A 26,744-nucleotide genomic window follows, 5' to 3' on the forward strand; every position below is an offset into this window, starting at 1 on the left:
TCATGTGGTAATGCACTGTGTAATGGGCGCTGCGGATCCCTTGTGGCGCCATAGAAATACACAATAATAATAAAGCACCAGAAAATCAGCTCCTAGCTGCCATGTTACAGGCTGTGCTCGATAAATGACAGCTGGGAGCTGATTGACTGGTACTTTACCTCTCTCCACTTTATCTCTCTACAAGCTTTAGTACATCTGCCCCACAGTGGCATAAGGGATATAGCAACACAGGGAAGGGCTGTGGTGGCACGGTAAGTGTTGTGGCGGCACGGTAAGCGCCCCCTATACCACTAGTTACTGATGTTGGGGTACAGGAGGACACCCTATGTCTCCCAGTATATAGGGGTCCCCCCGGCCAGCTCACAGAGATAGGGGGGCTCCCGGCTACGTGGATGAGAGTTGCGGCTACTCGACACGGAGCACACGGCCGCCGTCCTGCAGGAACCCCCTCGCAGGATCCCCAGCCACCACCACGTGTCACTCACCTGTCTAGGCTCCCGATAGAACCCGCCCAGGACCCGTACCTTTCTTTCAACGCAGAGACCCCGCCCACGCAACGCCACAGCCAATAATACCAAAGGCTCCTCCGAATGCCACGCCCACCATATTTTGACAGCAGCCGAAGTCCCCACGTGACTCAGACGAGATGGCGGCGCCCTGTGGAAGGTTACTGTCCGCGCGGGTGAGCGGCTTATGTACATTGTACTGGGGGAGGCTCAGTATATATATATATATATACACAGTACTGTGGTGTCACCTCAGAGTATCTATACTATACTGGGGGGATTATCCTGTGGGGGGCTCAGTAATACTATATATACACAGTACTGTGGTGTCACCTCAGAGTATCTATACTATACTATACTGGGGTATTATCCCTATAGGGGCTGAGTAATACTATATATACACAGTACTGTGGTGTCACCTCAGAGTATCTATACTATACTGGGGGGATTATCATGTGGGGGCTCAGTAATACTATATATACACAGTACTGTGGTGTCACCTCAGAGTATCTATACTATACTGGGGGGATTATCATGTGGGGGCTCAGTAATACTATATATACACAGTACTGTGGTGTCACCTCAGAGTATCTATACTATACTGGGGGGATTATCCTGTGGGGGGCTCAGTAATACTATATATACACAGTACTGTGGTGTCACCTCAGAGTATCTATACTATACTGGGGGGATTATCCTGTGGGGGCTCAGTAATACTATATATACACACAGTACTGTGGTGTCACCTCAGAGTATCTATACTATACTGGGGTATTATCCCTATAGGGCAGTGTTTCCCAACCTTGGTCCTCAAGGCACACTAACAGTCCTGGTTTTAGTGATATCCAGGCTTGAACACAGGTGACTTAATTAGTAGCTCAGTTATTTTGATTTAACCATCTGTGCTGAAGCCTGGATATCACTAAAACCTGCACTGTTGGTGTGCCTTGAGGACCGTGGTTGGGAATGCCTGCTATAGGGGCTCAGTAATACTATATATACACAGTACTGTGGTGTCACCTCAGAGTATCTATACTATACTGGGGGGATTATCCTGTGGGGGCTCAGTAATACTATATATACACAGTACTGTGGTGTCACCTCACAGTATCTATATTATACTGGGGGTATTATCCCTATAGGGGCTCAGTAATACTATATATACACATTACTATAGTGTCACCTCAGAGTATCTATACTATACTGGGGTATTATCCCTATAGGGGCTCAGTAATACTATATATACACATTTCTATGGTGATGTTACCTCAGAGTATCTGTACTATACTGGGGTATTATCCCTATAGGGGCTCAGTAATAATATATATTCATGACTATGGTGATGTTACCTCAGAGTATATGTACTATACTGGGGGGATTATCCTATAGGGGCTCAGTAATACTATATATACACATTACTATGGTGACGTTACCTCAGAGTATCTATACTATACTGGGGGTATTATCCCTATAGGGGCTCAGTAATACTATATATACCCATTACTATGGTGACGTTACCTCAGAGTATCTATACTATACTGGGGGGATTATCCTATAGGGGCTCAGTAATACTATATATACACATTACTATGGTGACGTTACCTCAGAGTATCTATACTATACTGGGGGTATTATCCCTATAGGGGCTCAGTAATACTATATATAGGCATGACTATGGTGATGTTACCTCAGAGTATCTATACTATACTGGGGTTATTATCCTGTGGGGGCGCAGTAATAATATATATACATTTCTATGGTGATGTTACCTCAGAGTATCTATACTATACTGGGGGGATTATCCTATAGGGGCTCAGTAATACTATATATACACATTACTATGGTGACGTTACCTCAGAGTATCTATACTATACTGGGGGTATTATCCCTATAGGGGCTCAGTAATACTATATATAGGCATGACTATGGTGATGTTACCTCAGAGTATCTATACTATACTGGGGGTATTATCCTATAGGGGCTCTGTAATACTATATATACACATTACTATAGTGACGTTACCTCAGAGTATCTATACTATACTGGGGGTATTATCCCTATAGGGGCTCAGTAATACTATATATAGGCATGACTATGGTGATGTTACCTCAGAGTATCTATACTATACTGGGGTTATTATCCTGTGGGGGCGCAGTAATAATATATATAAATTTCTATGGTGATGTTACCTCAGAGTATCTATACTATACTGGGGGGATTATCCTATAGGGGCTCAGTAATACTATATATACACATTACTATGGTGACGTTACCTCAGAATATCTATACTATACTGGGGTATTATCCCTATAGGGGCACAGTAATAATATATACATGACTATGGTGATGTTACCTCAGAGTATCTATACTATACTGGGGTATTATCCCTATAGGGGCTCAGTAATACTATATATACACAGTACTGTGGTATTGTCACCTCAGAGTATCTATACTATACTGGGGTATTATCCCTATAGGGGCTCAGTAATACTATATATACACATTTCTATGGTGATGTTACCTCAGAGTATCTGTACTATACTGGGGTATTATCCCTATAGGGGCTCAGTAATAATATATATTCATGACTATGGTGATGTTACCTCAGAGTATATGTACTATACTGGGAGGATTATCCTATAGGGGCTCAGTAATACTATATATACACATTACTATGGTGACGTTACCTCAGAGTATCTATACTATACTGGGGGTATTATCCCAATAGGGGCTCAGTAATACTATATATACCCATTACTATGGTGACGTTACCTCAGAGTATCTATACTATACTGGGGGGATTATCCTATAGGGGCTCAGTAATACTATATATACACATTACTATGGTGACGTTACCTCAGAGTATCTATACTATACTGGGGGTATTATCCCTATAGGGGCTCAGTAATACTATATATAGGCATGACTATGGTGATGTTATGTCACAACTGAGGGCCTGAGCTGACGGGAGGCAGCCTCAGTTGTAGGGGCTGAGATGTAACGGAACCTGGGAGGTTGTATCAGACCCCTAGAAATGTAAGTAACATGTAGAATAACTGCCCGAAGGCGTGACCACGACAACCAGGATAAAAGTCAATGATGTTTATTATGACAAACTCCGTAATACAGCAGCAGTAAAAGGAAACATAAAAGTCAACAGAGGATAAATACAATTCCTGGGTACTACAGGGTGGCAAGGGCCACAGGCACTGGTAGAGTGAGACAGTTCTTATAATCTTCTAGTTGGAAAGTCCTTACCAGGCCTGACTGTAGCAATGGAGAGAACCCAGGATCGTACCAGCTGATGTTCCAGGAAAGGCTGGGCTGCTGAAGGTAAAACGGCTGCTGTGGATACTGGCTGGAACCAGACTGCTGTTGGTACGGAGTGGATACTGGCTGGAACCAGTTAAATAATAAACGAACTTGAGAGCGATGAAATAATAATGAAGTTTGGAGTTTGAGAGCGGTGAAATAATAATACCGGTGGAGAGTGGTAAACTGCAGAAAGGACACCGGCCCTTTAAGAGAAGCTATACACTGCTGGAAGCTGGGCTGGAAGCAGGTGATTGTTTGAGAGCGGTGAAATAATAATACTGGTGGAGAGTGGTAAACTGCAGAAAGGACACCGGCCCTTTAAGAGAAGCTGTACACTGCTGGAAGCTGGGCTGGAAGCAGGTGATTGTTGTAGCTGGAAACAGGTGAGTCCAGAATGGATCGGAGAGTCAGGCTACACCGCAGATGGAATGCTGGTGCGGGTCTCTATAGCAGAAGTCTGGAGACAGGAGCTGGAACCTGGAAGACAACCACAGGAGAGAGACAAACTGGAACTAGGTTAGACAACCAAAGCACTGACGCCTTCCTTGCTCAGGCACAGCATACTTATACCTGCAGCAAGGAAGGGGTTGGCTAGGCAATTATGCAAATCAACAATACAGACAGCAGATTGGTGGAAATAATCAGATGACAAAATCCAAGATGGCTGCGCCCATGCAGACACTTGGAGGGAAGTTTGGTTTGTAATCCATGTGAGAATTGAAACAGTAATGGCGACGCCGGCCACAGGAGACAGGAGACGCCAGACTGACAAGCGCACATTTAACCACGCGGGCACAGCGGAGGTCGCGGCTGATGAAATCACCACTCTGACATTCTGCATGTGGAAACTCAGGAACAGCGGGATCCGGTTCTGGAACGCTGAGCCAGCCTTAGGAGGCATCTGAAGGGTAAGTAATGGCGTCCAGATACCCGGATCGTGACAGCACCCCCCCCTTTAGGAGTGGCCCCAGGACACTTCTTAGGCTTTAAAGGAAACTTTGCGTGGAAATTTCGGACCAAGGCAGGAGCATGGACGTCTGAGGCATTGGTCCAAGAGCGTTCTTCAGGACCATAGCCCTTCCAGTCAATGAGGTATTGTAACTGACCGTAACGGAAACGTGAGTCCAAAATCTTGGCCACCTCGTACTCGACTCCCCGTTGAGTCTGAACTTTGGGAGCTGGAGGAAGTGCGGAATGAAACCGATTCAGGATCAGCGGTTTCAGCAAAGAAACATGAAATGTCCTGGGTATTTTCAAGAAGGATGGTAACTGTAACCTGTAGGCAACAGGATTGATGACTTGTTCAATCTTGAAGGGTCCGATGTAGCGAGGTGCAAATTTCATGCTGGGAACTCTCAACCTCAAATTCTTCGTGGACAGCCACACACGATCACCCACCTTGAGAGCAGGAACCGCTCTACGCTTCCTATCGGCAAACTTCTTATACCTGAATGAGGCTTTAAGCAGGGCTGCGCGGACGTTCCTCCAGTTATTTGAAAACTGACGCAAGGTGACATCCACTGCTGGAACAGAAGTTGCGGGAAGCGGTTGGAATCCTGGGACTTTAGGGTGGAATCCATAATTAATGAAGAATGTGGTAGAAGAAGATGAGGAATGGTATTGATTGTTGTGGCTGAACTCGGCCCAAGGAAGGAGTTGAACCCAGTCATCTTGAGAGGAAGACACATATATACGGAGGAAGGCCTCCAAGTCCTGATTCACCCTCTCGGTTTGACCATTGGTCTGAGGATGGTAAGCCGTGGAAAACTTTAACTTGACTTGGAGGGCTTGACACAAACTTCGCCAAAATTTGGCTACAAATTGTACTCCACGATCCGAGATGATCTCTTCAGGAAGACCGTGAAGTCGGAAGATCTCTTGTATAAACACTTGAGCCAACTTGGAAGCTGACGGAAGACCGGTGAGAGGGATGAAATGTGCCATCTTGGTGAACCGGTCAACTACCACCCAGATGGTATTAAACTTGTTGCAGATAGGTAGATCGGAAACAAAGTCCATCGACAAATGGGTCCAAGGTCGACGGGGAACAGATAATGGAACCAGTTGCCCCGCAGGCGACTGGCGGGAGACTTTGTGTTGGGCACACTTTGGGCAGGAGGCAATAAATTCCATAACGTCCTTCTTCAGAGTTGGCCACCAGTAGGACCTAGAAATAAATTCAAGGGTTTTCTGAATGCCTGTATGTCCAGCAAAACGGGAAGCATGGGCCCAATGCATGAGCTTCTTCCTTAGAACTGGCTTAACAAAACTTTTCCCTGGTGGAGGCGTAGAGTCCATCCCTACCGTGGAGAATGCCAACGGATTAATAATAGGATGCTTGTCTGCAGACTCGGACTCATTTTCTTGCTCCCATGAGCGGGAAAGGGCATCGGCCTTACGATTCTGAGAACCCGGACAGAACTGGAGTTTAAAGTCAAACCTAGAGAAGAAAAGTGCCCATCTGGCCTGACGAGGATTCAGACATTGTGCGCCTTTGAGATATAAAAGATTTTTGTGGTCGGTAAGTATGGTGATTGAGTGGGAAGCTCCCTCCAACAGGTATCTCCACTCCTCCAGAGCGAGCTTGATGGCTAGCAACTCCTGATCGCCAATGGCATAGTTGCGCTCAGCTGGGGAGAACTTCCGGGAGAAGAAACTGCAAGGATGTAGATGTCCATCTTTGGCCCTCTGGGATAACACTGCTCCTACTCCAACGGAGGAGGCATCTACCTCTAAGATAAAAGGAGAGTCGGTGTCGGGCTGTTTCAGAACTGGTGCAGAGATGAACCGTTGCTTCAGAAGGTGAAAGGCCTGTGTAGCTTCCTCGGACCACTTGGACGGATTAGCACCTTTCTTGGTTAATGCAGTGATAGGCGCCACGATGGTGGAAAAGTCTCGTATAAATTTTCTATAATAATTGGCGAACCCTAAGAACCTCTGGACCCCTTTGAGGCTTAAGGGTATAGGCCAATTCTGGATTGCTTGGAGTTTCTCAGGATCCATCTCTAGTCCGGAACCGGACACAATGTAACCTAGAAACGGAATGGTTTTAACTTCAAACACACACTTCTCCAATTTACAATAGAGGTGATTGACACGGAGACGGGAAAGAACCTCTTTTACCCAGAAACGATGATCTTCGAGATTATTAGCAAAGATGAGGATGTCGTCTAGATAAACCACGACATGGCGGTACAAGATGTCCCTGAAAATCTCATTCACGAAGTGCTGGAAGACTGCTGGAGCGTTGCTCAATCCGAAGGGCATGACGAGGTACTCATAATGTCCGTCACGGGTGTTAAAGGCGGTCTTCCACTCGTCACCCTCACGGATTCGGATGAGATTGTAGGCACCCCTCAAGTCCAGCTTTGTGAAAATAGTTGCACCACTAACTCTATCAAAGAGCTCGGTAATCAGGGGTAAAGGGTATCGGTTCTTGACGGTAATGTCGTTCAGACCTCTGTAGTCGATGCACGGACGCAGACCACCGTCTTTCTTCTTAACGAAGAAGAAGCCTGCGCCGGCTGGAGAAGAAGATGGTCGGATGAAACCCTTCGCCAGGTTCTCTTTGATGTACTCTTCCATGGAGTGTGTCTCAGGCAGAGACAACGGATAAGTTCGGCCTCGCGGTGGAACCTTCCCTGGAATGAGGTCGATTGGGCAGTCCCATTCTCTGAGGAGGAAGGATATCAGCAGAGGCTTTACTGAACACGTCCGTGAAGTCTTGATATGGAGGAGGCGGAACATCAGATGACCTGGGGAAGGAAGAACAAACAGGAAGAACTTTGGCTAGACAAGTCTCAGCACAGGAGGGACCCCATGCCAGTATTTGCGTAGTCGTCCAGTCAATTGATGGGTTGTGGAGACGGAGCCATGGAAGGCCTAAAACCACTGGATGTGTGGCTCTTGGAATCACTAAAAAAGAAATATACTCAGAATGAAGAACTCCCACTCTCAGACGAACTGGAAGAGTCCTTAAGGAAATGACTGCGTCAAAAATCTTGCTGCCATCCACTGCAGTCAAAGAGATGGACGAGGACAGTCTCTCGGTGGGTAGGGACCACCGTTTAACATAAGCTTCGGTTATGAAATTCCCAGCTGCTCCGGAATCAAGGAGGGCAATGACGTTCCTGTAACGTTGAGCAATTTGGAGCGACACTGGGAGGTTACAGTCATGAGGAGATGGAGAGGAGATCATTACTCCTAGCCGGCCCTCTCCTTGGCGAGCTAGGATCTGGAGTTTCCCGGACGTTTGGGACAGGCATTGATAGTGTGCGACGGAGCTGCACAGTAGAGACAGAGAGACTCAGAGAGACGTCTTCGGCGCTCAGCGGGAGATAGACGGGAACGACTAATTTGCATAGGCTCATCCTTGGATGGAGATGGTTGACGAGGAGGAGGAGCAGAAGATTTAGGAGTAGATGATCTTCCTCGCTCGGTTGCTCTCTCTCTGAAACGTAGATCAACCTTCGTGCAAAGAGAAATTAGCTCATCCAACTTAGAGGGCAAGTCTCTGGTAGCTAACTCATCCTTGATGCGTTCTGATAAGCCATGCCAGAATGCAGCATACAGGGCCTCGTCGTTCCATGCCAGTTCGGATGCCAGGATTTTAAACTGTATAAGATACTGTCCCACAGTACGTGTTCCCTGGCGTAAACGGAGAATCTCAGATGAAGCAGATGTTATCCGGCCTGGCTCGTCGAAGATGCGCCTGAATGTAGCTACAAAATCAGTATAGGAGGATAGCAGGGGATCAGACTTCTCCCATAAAGGTGATGCCCAGTCAAGGGCTGAGCCACTGAGAAGGGAGATGATATAGGCAATTTTGGTACGGTCACTGAAGAAATTGCCAGGTAGAAGCTCAAAGTGGATTTCACATTGATTGAGAAATCCCCTGCAGAACCTTGGAGATCCATCAAATTTTGCTGGCGTTGGAAGATGAAGATGTGGACTGGAAATGGGTAAGGTGGGTGGGGTTACAGCTGGTGTTACTGTAGTGGACGCACCGGATGTGCCAGGTCCACGGAGGGTCGTTTGAATCCCATCCAGCCGTGTAGAGAGATCCTGGAGACAGCGGATGATGTGGCCCTGTGCAGCCTCCTGATGTTCAAGTCGGGCTGCCAGTTCTTGCATCGGCCTGGCCGCTTGATCCTGGTCTCCGGCTGGATTCATTAGGTCAGTGCTTACTGTCACAACTGAGGGCCTGAGCTGACGGGAGGCAGCCTCAGTTGTAGGGGCTGAGATTTAACGGAACCTGGGAGGTTGTATCAGACCCCTAGACAAGTAAGTAACATGTAGAATAACTGCCCGAAGGCGTGACCACGACAACCAGGATAAAAGTCAATGATGTTTATTATGACAAACTCCGTAACACAGCAGCAGTAAAAGGAAACATAAAAGTCAACAGAGGATAAATACAATTCCTGGGTACTACAGGGTGGCAAGGGCCACAGGCACTGGTAGAGTGAGACAGTTCTTATAATCTTCTAGTTGGAAAGTCCTTACCAGGCCTGACTGTAGCAATGGAGAGAACCCAGGATCGTACCAGCTGATGTTCCAGGAAAGGCTGGGCTGCTGAAGGTAAAACGGCTGCTGTGGATACTGGCTGGAACCAGACTGTTGTTGGTACGGAGTGGATACTGGCTGGAACCAGTTAAATAATAAACGAACTTGAGAGCGATGAAATAATAATGAAGTTTGGAGTTTGAGAGCGGTGAAATAATAATACCGGTGGAGAGTGGTAAACTGCAGAAAAGGACACCGGCCCTTTAAGAGAAGCTATACACTGCTGGAAGCTGGGCTGGAAGCAGGTGATTGTTTGAGAGCGGTGAAATAATAATACCGGTGGAGAGTGGTAAACTGCAGAAAGGACACCGGCCCTTTAAGAGAAGCTGTACACTGCTGGAAGCTGGGCTGGAAGCAGGTGATTGTTGTAGCTGGAAAAAGGTGAGTCCAGAATGGATCGGAGAGTCAGGCTACACCGCAGATGGAATGCTGGTGCGGGTCTCTATAGCAGAAGTCTGGAGACAGGAGCTGGAACCTGGAAGACAACCACAGGAGAGAGACAAACTGGAACTAGGTTAGACAACCAAAGCACTGACGCCTTCCTTGCTCAGGCACAGCATACTTATACCTGCAGCAAGGAAGGGGTTGGCTAGGCAATTATGCAAATCAACAATACAGACAGCAGATTGGTGGAAATAATCAGATGACAAAATCCAAGATGGCTGCGCCCATGCAGACACTTGGAGGGAAGTTTGGTTTGTAATCCATGTGAGAATTGAAACAGTAATGGCGACGCCGGCCACAGGAGACAGGAGACGCCAGACTGACAAGCGCACATTTAACCACGCGGGCACAGCGGAGGTCGCGGCTGATGAAATCACCACTCTGACATTCTGCATGTGGAAACTCAGGAACAGCGGGATCCGGTTCTGGAACGCTGAGCCAGCCTTAGGAGGCATCTGAAGGGTAAGTAATGGCGTCCAGATACCCGGATCGTGACATGTTACCTCAGAGTATCTATACTATACTGGGGTTATTATCCTGTGGGGGCGCAGTAATAATATATATACATTTCTATGGTGATGTTACCTCAGAGTATCTATACTATACTGGGGTATTATCCCTATAGGGGCTCAGTAATACTATATATACACAGTACTGTGGTATTGTCACCTCAGAGTATCTATACTATACTGGGGTATTATCCCTATAGGGGCACAGTAATAATATACACTGCTCAAAAAAATAAAGGGAACACTTAAACAACACAATGTAACTCCAAGTCAATCACACTTCTGTGAAATCAAACTGTCCACTTAGGAAGCAACACTGATTGACAATCAATTTCACATGCTGTTGTGTAAATGGAATAGACAACAGGTGGAAATTATAGGCAATTAGCAAGACACCCCCAATAAAGGAGTTGTTCTGCAGGTGGTGACCACAGACCACTTCTCAGCTCCTATGCTTTCTGGCTGATGTTTTGGTCACTTTTGAAAGCTGGCGGTGCTTTCACTCTAGTGGTAGCATGAGACGGAGTCTACAACCCACACAAGTGGCTCAGGTAGTGCAGCTCATCCAGGATGGCACATCAATGCGAGCTGTGGCAAGAAGGTTTGCTGTGTCTGTCAGCGTAGTGTCCAGAGCATGGAGGTGCTACCAGGAGACAGGCCAGTACATCAGGAGATGAGGAGGTGGCCGTAAGAGGGCAACAACCCAGCAGCAGGACCGCTACCTCTGCCTTTGTGCAAGGAGGAACAGGAGGAGCAAATCCAGAGCCCAGCAAAATGACCTCCAGCAAGCCACAAATGTGCATGTGTCTACTCAAGCGATCAGAAACAGACTCCATGAGGGTGGTATGAGGGTCCGACGTCCACAGGTGGGGGTTGTGCTTACAGCCCAACACCGCGCAGGACATTTGGCATTTGCCAGAGAACACCAAGATTGGCAAATTCGCCACTGGCGGCCTGTGCTCTTTACAGATGAAAGCAGGTTCTCACTGAGCACATGTGACAGAGTCTGGAGACGCTAAGGAGAACGTTCTGCTGCCTGCAACATCCTCCAGCATGACCGGTTTGGCAGTGGGTCAGTAATGGTGTGGGGTGGCATTTCTTTGGGGGGCCGCACAGCCCTCCATATGCTTGCCAGAGGTAGCCTGACTGCCATTAGGTACCGAGATGAGATCCTCAGACCCCTTGTGAGACCATATGCTGGTGCGGTTGGCCCTGGGTTCCTCCTAATGCAAGACAATGCTAGACCTCATGTGGCTGGAGTGTGTCAGCAGTTCCTGCAAGACGAAGGCATTGATGCTATGGACTGGCCCGCCCGATCCCCAGACCTGAATCCAATTAAGCACATCTGGGACATCATGTCTCGCTCCATCCACCAACGCCACGTTGCACCACAGACTGTCCAGGAGTTGGCGGATGCTTTAGTCCAGGTCTGTGAGGAGATCCCTCAGGAGACCATCCGCCACCTCACCAGGAGCATGCCCAGGCGTTGTAGGGAGGTCATACAGGCACGTGGAGGCCACACACACTACTGAGCCTCATTTTGACTTGTTTTAAGGACATTACATCAAAGTTGGATCAGCCTGTAGTGTGTTTTTCCACTTTAATTTTTGAGGGTGACTCCAAATCCAGACCTCCATGGGTTAATAAATTTGATTTCCATTGATAATGTTTGTGTGATTTTGTTGTCAGCACATTCAACTATGTAAAGAACAAAGTATTTAATAAGAATATTTCATTCATTCAGATCTAGGATGTGTGGTTTAAGTGTTCCCTTTATTTTTTTGAGCAGTGTATATACACATTACTATGGTGACGTTACCTCAGAGTATCTATACTATACTGGGGGTATTATCCTGTGGGAGCGCAGTAATAAAATATATACATATTACCATGGTGATGTTACCTCAGAGTATCTATACTATACTGGGGGTATTATCCTATGGGGGCACAGTAATAATATATATACATGACTATGGTGATGTTATCTCAGAGTATCTATACTATACTGGGGGTATTATCCTATGGGGGCGCAGTAATAATATATATACATGACTATGGTGATGTTATCTCAGAGTATACTATACTGGGGGTGTTATTATTGGGGGAATGCCAGATTGTCGTCCCAGTCACCACACCCTCCGTTTAGTTTAGTTTTTATTACCACAAACTTGCCCGGAAAGAGGTAAAATCATACACCTCATCCTGCACATGGATTCCTTATTCCACATCTATTCCGAGCGCCGTGTTCTCACATAAGTGAGTGGTATACTGTGTGCATAGCGTAGTACTGATAAACCACACACATTTCAATACAATAACACTACAACTCTGGAGGGGCTCATTCTCTGCCGGATAACACAGCAAAGGTACCAGAATGCCTGCCAGGGGGGAAATGTTAGGGGTCCTGGTCTCTGCCACACTCCATGCTGATAAGTGTTCCGGGGTACAGGCATCAGGAACAGTGGGTTGCCGCCAGCAACACACTTCAATTTTCTCTTTAAAAATATATTTAAATACCCCCTTTTTTCCTTTTTTTTTCTCTGGTGGAACGCATATATAAAGTACTTTATAACTGCGGAACGCAGATTGTGTGCCGCTTCCACATTAGTGCTTTGGATAGAAGGACTGGAACTCCCTGACAACAGGAAGTGGCTTCATTGGGAATCGTGTTGTAACGCATAGATAGACCGCTAGATAGTGTCAGTAATAGTACTGTATTGGCCAATAACTGAGCGCTGCGGCCACATCCCTCAGACCGGGCATCTGTGCTGTACCCGGACGCGGCTAGTCGTGGTATACTGCCCACTGTGCCATACTGGCACAGCTCAGCACGGCACGCGGCCTCTGTGTAAAGCAATAATACGTGTAGCTAGCCCCTCTCATTGTCACACCTGCCGGTGCATACACATTTATGTGAACAACTTCCATTCTGTATATCATTAAGACACATACAGTATATGAGATCAGTAGCTCGCAGGGAGTGCTGGTCTTTGTAGTGTCACATTGGAGACCCTTGGGGATACCTCCTGGTAAGTTACCGCTCAATGACCACATGAATCTGTGACCAATCTAGGGGCTCTCTTCTACTTAGGACCGCTCTTGGTAGAAGCAGCGTAAAGTGCTGCATGACATCCTATATGTGTATAACGCAGACCTCTGTCTGTGTATACACACACAATGGAGGTTTGTATACTGCTTACAGCAGTGGGGGAGCTGGTGTGTGTTTCCTGTGTGTGTAACCTCTCCCACTCTAGCTCTTGCTGATACGTATACAGTGAGTTGTGTACTGTAACGCCCATTAGCTGCTGGTACCTATAACACTACACCCCTTTGTCCGCAGGTTTTCCGCTCTGCAGCGGCTCTGATTCCCCGTTCCGTCATCCGGAGCACTGCTGCCCGTGCAACCTGCGCTGTTCCAAAGCTTTCTTTCAGTACCAGTAAGTAACCTTTATCCATGATGTACAATCACAGACCACACAAACATGTCCGCCTCCAGCGAGCATCGTTCAGTCCATGCAGCTTACTGTAGCACGCGCTATATCAGAGTCATTTCACTGTAGTCGTGTAGTCTCCCCGCTGCAGCTTTTTCACAGATCAGTCCTTAGTGATGACCATGTTTCTGCAACGCCCTGTGTAATCTCTTATCACCTTTACATTGCAGCTGCCAGCAGGTATCCCCGGGAAGTACAGTAATGCTGCTTGTCGCTGATAAGCCACACCCGTATGCCGGTGACCGGCTTTTCATCACTCCCTATTCTCTTCCTCAATTCACTCATTAGGGGAGAGTCATGCACTGGGGGAGGAGCTTGCATTGGTGGATAGGCATGTGCCGTGGGAGTGGCTTGTATTAGTGGATAGGCATATTCTGGGGGAGGGGCTTACTGAAGTGGCGAGGCATGCGCTGGAGGAGGGACATTGACCCTAGCCGCTTTTTGTTTGAGTTTGTAATTCGTTGCCAGATTCTATTGGGCTGGGAATATGACATGGATATATATATGAGAGCCATATTTTTCTCTCTAGGTAACTCGTGCCTCTTCCCAGCGGTCACCCAGCATGCACCACAGTTTAAAGGCACAGCTGTAGTCAATGGGGAGTTCAAGGAATTGACCCTGGATGACTTCAAGGGGAAATATCTGGTGCTCTTCTTCTACCCCTTAGACTTGTAAGTATGATGCTAGGAGCTGTCTCTGAGTTACATTTCCATCACACGTATAGACCGCCCAGCAGTGACCCACATGCTAATATGTGTATGATGCTGTTACTTACTGCAAAGCACATTGTAGTCGATTTATCAAGCAGTGACCAGTGCTACAGGAACTAGCGCTATCAATCATTTTGAAAAGTGTAGTTAATAAAACTTACCTTAATGGAAAGGTTGCTGTAGATGCCTGATACATCGGCCTCCAGGATCCTTACAGAAACCACAAACAACTGCAGCTGTGGCCCTGCATATCAGTAATACCCTGTGGGGGGAAGCTTGTCCACTAGGGCACAGTGCATAGATGGGTGTATCTGATATTACCCTGTTCCTGTATCACACTGTAACTCTGGTATATCAGTAATGGGGGGGAGGCACAGTGTAAGGACGGGTGTATCCCCGGGGTACAGCATTTCCTGATATTACCCTGTTCCTGTATCACACTGTAACTCTGGTATATCAGTAATGGGGGGAGGCACAGTGTAAGGACGGGTGTATCCCCGGGGTACAGCATGCTCTGATATTACCCTGTTCCTGTCTCACACTGTATCTCTGGTATATCAGTAATGGGGTAAGGCACAGTGTAAGGACGGGTGTATCCCCGGGGTACAGCATGCTCTGATATTACCCTGTTCCTGTCTCACACTGTAACTCTGGTATATCAGTAATGGGGGGAGGGCACAGTGTAAGGACGGGTGTATCCCCGGGGTACAGCATGCTCTGATATTACCCTGTTCCTGTATCACACTGTAACTCTGGTATATCAGTAATGGGGGGAGGGCACAGTGTAAGGATGGGTGTATCCCCGGGGTACAGCATTCTCTGATATTACCCTGTTCCTGTATCACACTGTAACTCTGGTATATCAGTAATGGGGGGAGGCACAGTGTAAGGACGGGTGTATCCCCGGGTACAGCATGCTCTGATATTACCCTGTTCCTGTATCACACTGTAACTCTGGTATATCAGTAATGGGGTAAGGCACAGTGTAAGGACGGGTGTATCCCCGGGGTACAGCATGCTCTGATATTACCCTGTTCCTGTATCACACTGTAACTCTGGTATATCAGTAATGGGGGGAGGGCACAGTGTAAGGATGGGTGTATTCCCGGGGTACAGCATGCTCTGATATTACCCTGTTCCTGTGTCACACTGTAACTCTGGTATATCAGTAATGGGGGGAGGCACAGTGTAAGGACGGGTGTATCCCCAGGGTACAGCATGCTCTGATATTACCCTGTTCCTGTATCACACTGTAACTCTGGTACATCAGTAATGGGGGGGGGCACAGTGTAAGGACGGGTGTATCCCCGGGGTACAGCATTCTCTGATATTACCCTGTTCCTGTATCACACTGTAACTCTGGTATATCAGTAATGGGGGGAGGGCACAGTGTAAGGACGGGTGTATCCCCGGGGTACAGCATGCTCTGATATTACCCTGTTCCTGTCTCACACTGTAACTCTGGTATATCAGTAATGGGGGGAGGGCACAGTGTAAGGACGGGTGTATCCTCGGGGTACAGCATGCTCTGATATTACCCTGTTCCTGTCTCACACTGTAACTCTGGTATATCAGTAATGGGGGGAGGCACAGTGTAAGGACGGGTGTATCCCCGGGGTACAGCATGCTCTGATATTACCCTGTTCCTGTATCACACTGTAACTCTGGTATATCAGTAATGGGGGGAGGCACAGTGTAAGGACGGGCGTATCCCTGGGGTACAGCATTCTCTGATATTACCCTGTTCCTGTATCACACTGTAACTCTGGTATATCAGTAATGGGGGGAGGGCACAGTGTAAGGACTGGTGTATCCCCGGGGTACAGCATGCTCTGATATTACCCTGTTACTGTCTCACACTGTAACTCTGGTATATCAGTAATGGGGGGAGGCACAGTGTAAGGACGGGTGTATCCCCGGGGTACAGCATTTCCTGATATTACCCTGTTCCTGTATCACACTGTAACTCTGGTATATCAGTAATGGGGGGAGGCACAGTGAAAGGACGGGTGTATCCCCGGGGTACAGCATGCTCTGATATTACCCTGTTCCTGTATCACACTGTAACTCTGGTATATCAGTAATGGGGGGAGGCACAGTGTAAGGACGGGTGTATCCCTGGGGTACAGCATGCTCTGATATTACCCTGTTCCTGTCTCACACTGTATCTCTGGTATATCAGTAATGGGGGGAGGGCACAGTGTAAGGACGGGTGTATCCCCGGGTACAGCATTCTCTGATATTACCCTGTTCCTGTGTCACACTGTATCTCTGGTATATCAGTAATGGGGGGAGGCACAGTGTAAGGACGGGTGTATCCCCGGGTACAGCATGCTCTGATATTACCCTGTTCCTGTGTCACACACTATCTCTGGTATATCAGTAATGGGGGGAGGCACAGTGTAAGGACGGTTGTATCCCCGGGGTACAGCATGCTCTGATATTACCCTGTTCCTGTATCACACTGTAACTCTGGTATATCAGTAATGGGGGAAGGCACAGTGTAAGGACGGGTGTATCCCCGGGTACAGCATGCTCTGATATTACCCTGTTCCTGTATCACACTGTAACTCTGGTATATCCGTAATGGGGGGAGGCACAGTGTAAGGTCGGGCGTATCCCCGGGGTACAGCATGCTCTGATATTACCCTGTTCCTGTCTCATACTGTAACTCTGGTGTATCAGTAATGGGGGGAGGGCACAGTGTAAGGACGGGTGTATCCCCGGGTACAGCATGCTCTGATATTACCCTGTTCCTGTCTCATACTGTAACTCTGGTATATCTGTAATGGGGGGAGGCACAGTGTAAGGACGGGTGTATCACCGGGTACAGCATGCTCTGATATTACCCTGTTCCTGTGTCACACTGTAACTCTGGTATATCAGTAATGGGGGGAGGCACAGTGTAAGGACGGGTGTATCCCCGGGTACAGCATGCTCTGATATTACCCTGTTCCTGTATCACAATGTAACTCTGGTATATCAGTAATGGGGGAGGCACAGTGTAAGGACGGGTGTATCCCCGGGGTACAGCATTTCCTGATATTACCCTGTTCCTGTCTCACACTGTATCTCTGGTATATCAGTAATGGGGGGAGGCACAGTGTAAGGACGGGTGTATCCCCGGGGTACAGCATGCTCTGATATTACCCTATTCCTGTATCACACTGTAACTCTGGTATATCAGTAATGGGGGGAGGCACAGTGTACGGACGGGTGTATCCCCGGGGTACAGCATTTCCTGATATTACCCTGTTCCTGTATCACACTGTAACTCTGGTATATCAGTAATGGGGGGAGGCACAGTGAAAGGACGGGTGTATCCCCGGGGTACAGCATGCTCTGATATTACCCTGTTCCTGTCTCATACTGTAACTCTGGTATATCAGTAATGGGGGGAGGCACAGTGTAAGGACAGGTGTATCCCCGGGGTACAGCATGCTCTGATATTACCCTGTTCCTGTATCACACTGTAACTCTGGTATATCAGTAATGGGGGGAGGCACAGTGTAAGGACGGGTGTATCCCCGGGTACAGCATGCTCTGATATTACCCTGTTCCTGTATCACACTGTAACTCTGGTATATCCGTAATGGGGGGAGGCACAGTGTAAGGACGGGTGTATCCCCGGGGTACAGCATGCTCTGATATTACCCTGTTCCTGTCTCACACTGTAACTCTGGTATATCAGTAATGGGGGGAGGCACAGTGTAAGGTCGGGCGTATCCCCGGGGTACAGCATGCTCTGATATTACCCTGTTCCTGTCTCATACTGTAACTCTGGTGTATCAGTAATGGGGGAGGCACAGTGTAAGGACGGGTGTATCCCCGGGTACAGCATGCTCTGATATTACCCTGTTCCTGTATCACACTGTAACTCTGGTATATCTGTAATGGGGGGAGGCACAGTGTAAGGACGGGTGTATCCCCGGGGTACAGCATGCTCTGATATTACCCTATTCCTGTATCACACTGTAACTCTGGTATATCAGTAATGGGGGGAGGCACAGTGTAAGGACGGGTGTATCCCCGGGGTACAGCATTTCCTGATATTACCCTGTTCCTGTATCACACTGTAACTCTGGTATATCAGTAATGGGGGGAGGCACAGTGAAAGGACGGGTGTATCCCCGGGGTACAGCATGCTCTGATATTACCCTGTTCCTGTATCACACTGTAACTCTGGTATATCAGTAATGGGGGCAGGCACAGTGTAAGGACGGGTGTATCCCCGGGGTACAGCATGCTCTGATATTACCCTGTTCCTGTCTCATACTGTAACTCTGGTATATCAGTAATGGGGGGAGGCACAGTGTAAGGACGGGTGTATCACCGGGGTACAGCATGCTCTGATATTACCCTGTTCCTGTATCACACTGTAACTCTGGTATATTAGTAATGGGGGGAGGGCACAGTGTAAGGACGGGTGTATCCCCGGGTACAGCATGCTCTGATATTACCCTGTTCCTGTATCACACTGTAACTCTGGTATATCAGTAATGGGGGGAGGCACAGTGTAAGGACGGGTGTATCCCCGGGGTACAGCATGCTCTGATATTACCCTGTTCCTGTCTCATACTGTAACTCTGGTATATCAGTAATGGGGGGAGGGCACAGTGTAAGGATGGGTGTATCCCCGGGTACAGCATTCTCTGATATTACCCTGTTCCTGTATCACACTGTAACTCTGGTATATCAGTAATGGGGGGAGGCACAGTGTAAGGATGGGTGTATCCCCGGGTACAGCATGCTCTGATATTACCCTGTTCCTGTATCACAATGTAACTCTGGTATATCAGTAATGGGGGGAGGCACAGTGTAAGGACGGGTGTATCCCCGGGGTACAGCATGCTCTGATATTACCCTGTTCCTGTATCACACTGTAACTCGGGTATATCAGTAATGGGGGGAGGCACAGTGTAAGGACGGGTGTATCCCCGGGGTACAGCATTTCCTGATATTACCCTGTTCCTGTATCACACTGTAACTCTGGTATATCAGTAATGGGGGGAGGCACTGTGAAAGGACGGGTGTATCCCCGGGGTACAGCATGCTCTGATATTACCCTGTTCCTGTATCACACTGTAACTCTGGTATATCAGTAATGGGAGGAGGCACAGTGTAAGGACGGGTGTATCCCCGGGGTACAGCATGCTCAGATATTACCCTGTTCCTGTCTCATACTGTAACTCTGGTATATCAGTAATGGGGGGAGGCACAGTGTAAGGACGGGTGTATCACCGGGGTACAGCATGCTCTGATATTACCCTGTTCCTGTATCACACTGTAACTCTGGTGTATCAGTAATGGGGGGAGGCACAGTGTAAGGACGGGTGTATCCCCGGGGTACAGCATGCTCTGATGTTACCCTGTTCCATACTGTAACTCTGGTATATCAGTAATGGGGGGAGGGCACAGTGTAAGGATGGGTGTATCCCCGGGTACAGCATTCTCTGATATTACCCTGTTCCTGTATCACACTGTAACTCTGGTATATCAGTAATGGGGGGAGGCACAGTGTAAGGACGGGTGTATCCCCGGGGTACAGCATGCTCTGATATTACCCTGTTCCTGTCTCACACTGTAACTCTGGTATATCAGTAATGGGGGGAGTGCACAGTGTGTAAGGATGGGTGTATCCCCGGGTACAGCATTCTCTGATATTACCCTTTTCCTGTATCACACTGTAACTCTGGTATATCAGTAATGGGGTAAGGCACAGTGTAAGGACGGGTGTATCCCCGGGGTACAGCATGCTCTGATATTACCCTGTTCCTGTATCACACTGTAACTCTGGTATATCAGTAATGGGGGGAGGGCACAGTGTAAGGATGGGTGTATTCCCGGGGTACAGCATGCTCTGATATTACCCTGTTCCTGTATCACACTGTAACTCTGGTATATCAGTAATGGGGGGAGGCACAGTGTAAGGACGGGTGTATCCCCAGGGTACAGCATGCTCTGATATTACCCTGTTCCACACTGTAACTCTGGTGTATCAGTAATGGGGGGAGGCACAGTGTAAGGACGGGTGTATCCCCGGGTACAGCATGCTCTGATATTACCCTGTTCCTGTCTCACACTGTATCTCTGGTATATCAGTAATGGGGGGAGGCACAGTGTAAGGACGGGTGTATCCCCGGGGTACAGCATGCTCTGATATTACCCTGTTCCTGTCTCACACTGTATCTCTGGTATATCAGTAATGGGTGGAGGGCACAGTGTAAGGACGGGTGTATCCCCGGGTACAGCATTCTCTGATATTACCCTGTTCCTGTGTCACACTGTAACTCTGGTATATCAGTAATGGGGGAGGCACAGTGTAAGGATGGGTGTATCCCCGGGGTACAGCATGATCTGATATTACCCTGTTCCTGTGTCACACTGTAACTCTGGTATATCAGTAATTGGGGGAGGCACAGTGTAAGGACGGGTGTATCCCCGGGTACAGCATGCTCTGATATTACCCTGTTCCTGTATCACACTGTAACTCTGGTATATCAGTAATGGGGGCAGGCACAGTGTAAGGACGGGTGTATCCCCGGGGTACAGCATGCTCTGATATTACCCTGTTCCTGTCTCATACTGTAACTCTGGTATATCAGTAATGGGGTGAGGCACAGTGTAAGGACGGGTGTATCACCGGGGTACAGCATGCTCTGATATTACCCTGTTCCTGTATCACACTGTAACTCTGGTGTATCAGTAATGGGGGGAGGCACAGTGTAAGGACGGGTGTATCCCCGGGGTACAGCATGCTCTGATATTACCCTGTTCCTGTATCACACTGTAACTCTGGTATATCAGTAATGGGGGGAGGCACAGTGTAAGGACGGGTGTATCCCCGGGTACAGCATGCTCTGATATTACCCTGTTCCTGTATCACAATGTAACTCTGGTATATCAGTAATGGGGAGGCACAGTGTAAGGACGGGTGTATCCCCGGGGTACAGCATGCTCTGATATTACCCTGTTCCTGTATCACACTGTAACTCTGGTATATCAGTAATGGGGGGAGGCACAGTGTAAGGACGGGTGTATCCCCGGGTACAGCATGCTCTGATATTACCCTGTTCCTGTATCACAATGTAACTCTGGTATATCAGTAATGGGGAGGCACAGTGTAAGGACGGGTGTATCCCCGGGGTACAGCATGCTCTGATATTACCCTGTTCCTGTATCACAATGTAACTCTGGTATATCAGTAATGGGGGGAGGCACAGTGTAAGGACGGGTGTATCCCCGGGGTACAGCATGCTCTGATATTACCCTGTTCCTGTATCACACTGTAACTCTGGTATATCAGTAATGGGGGGAGGCACAGTGTAAGGACGGGTGTATCCCCGGGGTACAGCATTTCCTGATATTACCCTGTTCCTGTATCACACTGTAACTCTGGTATATCAGTAATGGGGGGAGGCACAGTGAAAGGACGGGTGTATCCCCGGGGTACAGCATGCTCTGATATTACCCTGTTCCTGTATCACACTGTAACTCTGGTATATCAGTAATGGGGGGGAGGGCACAGTGTAAGGACGGGTGTATCCCCGGGTACAGCATGCTCTGATATTACCCTGTTCCTGTATCACACTGTAACTCTGGTGTATCAGTAATGGGGGGAGGCACAGTGTAAGGACGGGTATATCCCCGGGGTACAGCATGCTCTGATATTACCCTGTTCCTGTCTTATACTGTAACTCTGGTATATCAGTAATGGGGGGAGGCACAGTGTAAGGACGGGTGTATCCCCGGGTACAGCATGCTCTGATATTACCCTGTTCCTGTATCACACTGTAACTCTGGTATATCAGTAATGGGGGGAGGCACAGTGTAAGGACGGGTGTATCCCCGGGGTACAGCATGCTCTGATATTACCCTGTTCCTGTGTCACACTGTAACTCTGGTATATCAGTAATGGGGGGAGGCACAGTGTAAGGACGGGTGTATCCCCGGGGTACAGCATTTCCTGATATTACTCTGTTCCTGTATCACACTGTAACTCTGGTATATCAGTAATGGGGGGAGGCACAGTGAAAGGACGGGTGTATCCCCGGGGTACAGCATGCTCTGATATTACCCTGTTCCTGTATCACACTGTAACTCTGGTATATCAGTAATGGGGGAGGCACAGTGTAAGGACGGGTGTATCACCGGGGTACAGCATGCTCTGATATTACCCTGTTCCTGTATCACACTGTAACTCTGGTATATCAGTAATGGGGGGGAGGGCACAGTGTAAGGACGGATGTATCCCCGGGTACAGCATGCTCTGATATTACCCTGTTCCTGTATCACACTGTAACTCTGGTGTATCAGTAATGGGGGGAGGCACAGTGTAAGGACGGGTGTATCCCCGGGGTACAGCATGCTCTGATATTACCCTGTTCCTGTATCACAATGTAACTCTGGTATATCAGTAATGGGGGGAGGCACAGTGTAAGGACGGGTGTATCCCCGGGGTACAGTATTTCCTGATATTTTCCTGTTCCTGTCTCACACTGTAACTCTGGTATATCAGTAATGGGGGAGGCACAGTGTAAGGACTGGTGTATCCCCGGGGTACAGCATGCTCTGATATTACCCTGTTCCTGTCTCATACTGTAACTCTGGTATATCAGTAATGGGGGGAGGCACAGTGTAAGGACAGGTGTATCCCCGGGGTACAGCATGCTCTGATATTACCCTGTTCCTGTATCACACTGTAACTCTGGTATATCAGTAATGGGGGGAGGCACAGTGTAAGGACGGGTCTATCCCCGGGTACAGCATGCTCTGATATTACCCTGTTCCTGTATCACACTGTAACTCTGGTGTATCAGTAATGGGGGAGGCACAGTGTAAGGACGGGTGTATCCCCTGGGTACAGCATGCTCTGATATTAACCTGTTCCTGTATCACAATGTAACTCTGGTGTATCAGTAATGGGGGGAGGCACAGTGTAAGGACGGGTGTATCCCCGGGGTACAGCATGCTCTGATATTACCCTGTTCCTGTCTCATACTGTAACTCTGGTATATCAGTAATGGGGGGAGGGCACAGTGTAAGGATGGGTGTATCCCCGGGTACAGCATTCTCTGATATTACCCTGTTCCTGTATCACACTGTAACTCTGGTATATCAGTAATGGGGGGAGGCACAGTGTAAGGACTGGTGTATCCCCGGGTACAGCATGCTCTGATATTACCCTGTTCCTGTATCACACTGTAACTCTGGTATATCAGTAATGGGGGGAGGCACAGTGTAAGGACGGGTGTGTCCCCGGGGTACAGCATGCTCTGATATTACCCTGTTCCTGTGTCACACTGTAACTCTGGTGTATCAGTAATGGGGGGAGGCACAGTGTAAGGATGGGTGTATCCCCGGGTGCAGCATGCTCTGATATTACCCTGTTCCTGTCTCACACTGTAACTCTGGTGTATCAGTAATGGGGGGAGGCACAGTGTAAGGACGGGTGTATCCCCGGGTACAGCATTCTCTGATATTACCCTGTTCCTGTATCACACTGTAACTCTGGTGTATCAGTAATGGGGGGAGGCACAGTGTAAGGACGGGTGTATCCCCGGGTACAGCATGCTCTGATATTACCCTGTTCCTGTCTCACACTGTAACTCTGGTGTATCAGTAACGGGGTAGGGAGATGGGGGGGGGGGGGGGGGGCACAGTGTAAGGTCGGGCGTATCACCGGGGTACAGCATTTCCTGATATTATTTTGTAATAATTTTTTCCAGCACCTTCGTCTGTCCCACTGAGATTGTGGCTTTTAGCGACAAAGCGAATGAGTTCCGCGATGTGAACTGTGCAGTTGTTGCTGTGTCTGTGGACTCTCACTTCAGCCACCTCGCCTGGACTAACACCCCCAGGAAGGTAGGTTCATGTGTCCCCATTGCTGATGGTTTTGAGGTCTGTAGTTGCCCCTCCCCCAATAGCAGAAATCTAAAAATATTATACTGAAGGTTTCCACCAGGCTGCGTAACATGTTATATGTATAGCCCCGTACAGTAGCTGTGTATCCTGTGTATGAGCGTCCGTTCTATGTGTGTTATGTTGTATCACATGGTGTGTAATGTGATATATGTATAGCCTCGTACAGTAGCTGTGTGTCCCGTGTATGAGCGTCTGTACTGCATTTAGTCAGGATTATATAGTACAAGTACCCTGTGATATACATCCAGTCTTTACTGTGCATTGTTATATCTATTGAGTGTATAGCTATAGTTAGTACTACTCTGTATTGCTAGTCCAGTGCGGTTTTATTGCATGTCATAATTTCTGCGTTGTAAAATGTGACTGTATGTGTGTGTGCATATAGCTGCTGTGTGACCTCCATTTTGTGTATCTCACTCAGATTTCTATCCCTATATTCTGTAACATGAGGAAGCTAAGTGCGTCAGGGTTATTATTTAATACAGGGTTTCCCAAGATATGCTTAACGTGTACGTGTGTGATTTTTAGTCACCGTATACCTCTTGAATCCTCTGTTTGTGCTGATACACTGCACAGGGGGTTCTTGTCAGGTATTGTGCTGCTGTTAATGTATTGTGTTGCTTTGAATTGAGATATCTCCGCTACAAGGGGCAACGGCGCTGGGGCTGATCCCACATTGAGTGGTGGTGACGCTGCAGACACGTTGGAGGAGAATATAGCAGCTGAGGGTTCAGGTTCTGGGGGTTCAAAATGACCCACCTTGGGCTACTTTCTCCACGTTATTAAGTACGCTTGTAACTAAACTTACGCCCCCTATAGGACCTCATGTGCCGGTACAACCGCTTATGGTCCCTGCGGTTAATCCACCATGGGCAGATCACCTGTCCAATCAGTTACAGCAATTGAACCAATCACTGACCAAACACAAATATAACCCTCGCCCGCCTAAAACCAAGGGGTCCTCTAAGTGGGCCATTACTTCCTCACAATCCACCCACGTCCCAGACACCTCGTCTGATGAGGATGGAGTTTATACTGACCCCACAGACACTGATCCAGGTGCTTCTGATGGGGAATCTGTCTCACAGGTGGATGTTCCTGACTTATTGGAGGCTATCAGGCTAATTCTTTAAATTACTGATAACCCAGAGCCTGACGCTGCTCCTAAGAAACTGGACAGGTTTAAACGTCAGAAAGTAGTTAAACAAGTTTTACCTCGCTCTGACCATTTAGTTGACATTCGTCAGGAATCCTGGGAAAATCCAGGAAAGAAATTCACACCTCACAAGAAGATGCTGGCTCGCTATCCCCTCGCTGCGGAGCTAAGTAAAAATTGGGAAACCCCCCCCCCGCCAGTGGATTCGCAGGTTGCGCGGCTGGTGGTTTCCTCAGATCTGCCTTTAAATACCGTTGCATCTCTGAAAGAACAGACGGATAAGCATGTGGAGGGTTGCTTAAAGGCGATTTACACCCTGGCAGGTGCTGTGCACCGACCCACTATTGCAGCGACATGGGCTGCTGAAGCTATTGAAGCGTGGGAGGTGGAAGCAGAGCTGCCGTCCAACTTTTTTGATAATGCTAGACAATGTCTCTCGTATATTGTCACATTTCATTAAGGAGGCGGCTTCTGATGCCGATTTTATGGCGGCCAAGGCTTCTACTACGTCCATTCTGGCTCGCCGGATTCTTTGGCTATGATCCTGGTTTGTGGATCTGGATTCTAAGAAAACCCTGGAGGTGCTCCCTTTTAAGGGAGATATTCTTTTTGGAGAGGACCGTAGTAAGATAGTGGCTGACTTAGTTTCGACTAAAACAGCGTGTCTACCTAGTACTGCTCCTTCGGTACCGGAGGCTAAGAGTACTTCCTTTCGCTCCTTTCGTCTTTCAGGAAAAGCGAAAGGTCAGGCGTACCCGAAACAGGCTCGCACTTCCAAACCCACTAAGCCCAAACCTAAACAGGCCTGGGCTGCCCGTCAGCCTGCTTCCAAAACTGACAAGCCTGCTGCGTGACGGGGCGGGCCTCCCTCTGGGGGATCCCAGAGTGGGGGAACGACTTCTGGGGTTTACCCAGGATTGATTGATGACCACTTCCGATGCCTGGGTACGGGATGTCGTCACTCGAGGTTACGCCGTATCCTTCAAAAATCGTCCCCCCTCATCGATTTTGCCTGACAGGCGTCCCTTTGGATCAGGTGAAGGCAAAAACTCTTCATTCGGTGGTACAGTCCCTCCTGGACACAGGAGTGGTGATACAGGTGCCTCTGGCTCAGAGAGGCAAGG

General features: G+C 48.2%; 1 protein-coding gene across 1 annotated transcript in view; it reads left to right on the forward strand.

The window, feature by feature from the left end:
* The first annotated feature begins 583 nt into the window (after positions 1–583).
* The window catches only part of PRDX3 (peroxiredoxin 3), a 31,290-nt gene continuing 5,129 nt past the window's right edge, over positions 584–26,744 (forward strand). The window contains exons 1-4 of the mRNA XM_063962704.1: positions 584–682; positions 13,680–13,776; positions 14,360–14,501; positions 24,269–24,404. Coding sequence (XP_063818774.1) covers positions 647–682; positions 13,680–13,776; positions 14,360–14,501; positions 24,269–24,404 — 411 coding nt within the window. The 5' untranslated portion in view covers positions 584–646. The remainder of the gene's footprint in view (positions 683–13,679; positions 13,777–14,359; positions 14,502–24,268; positions 24,405–26,744) is intronic.

This window comes from Pseudophryne corroboree, chromosome 3 (genome assembly GCF_028390025.1).
Source record: "Pseudophryne corroboree isolate aPseCor3 chromosome 3, aPseCor3.hap2, whole genome shotgun sequence".
NCBI lineage: Eukaryota > Metazoa > Chordata > Amphibia > Anura > Myobatrachidae > Pseudophryne > Pseudophryne corroboree.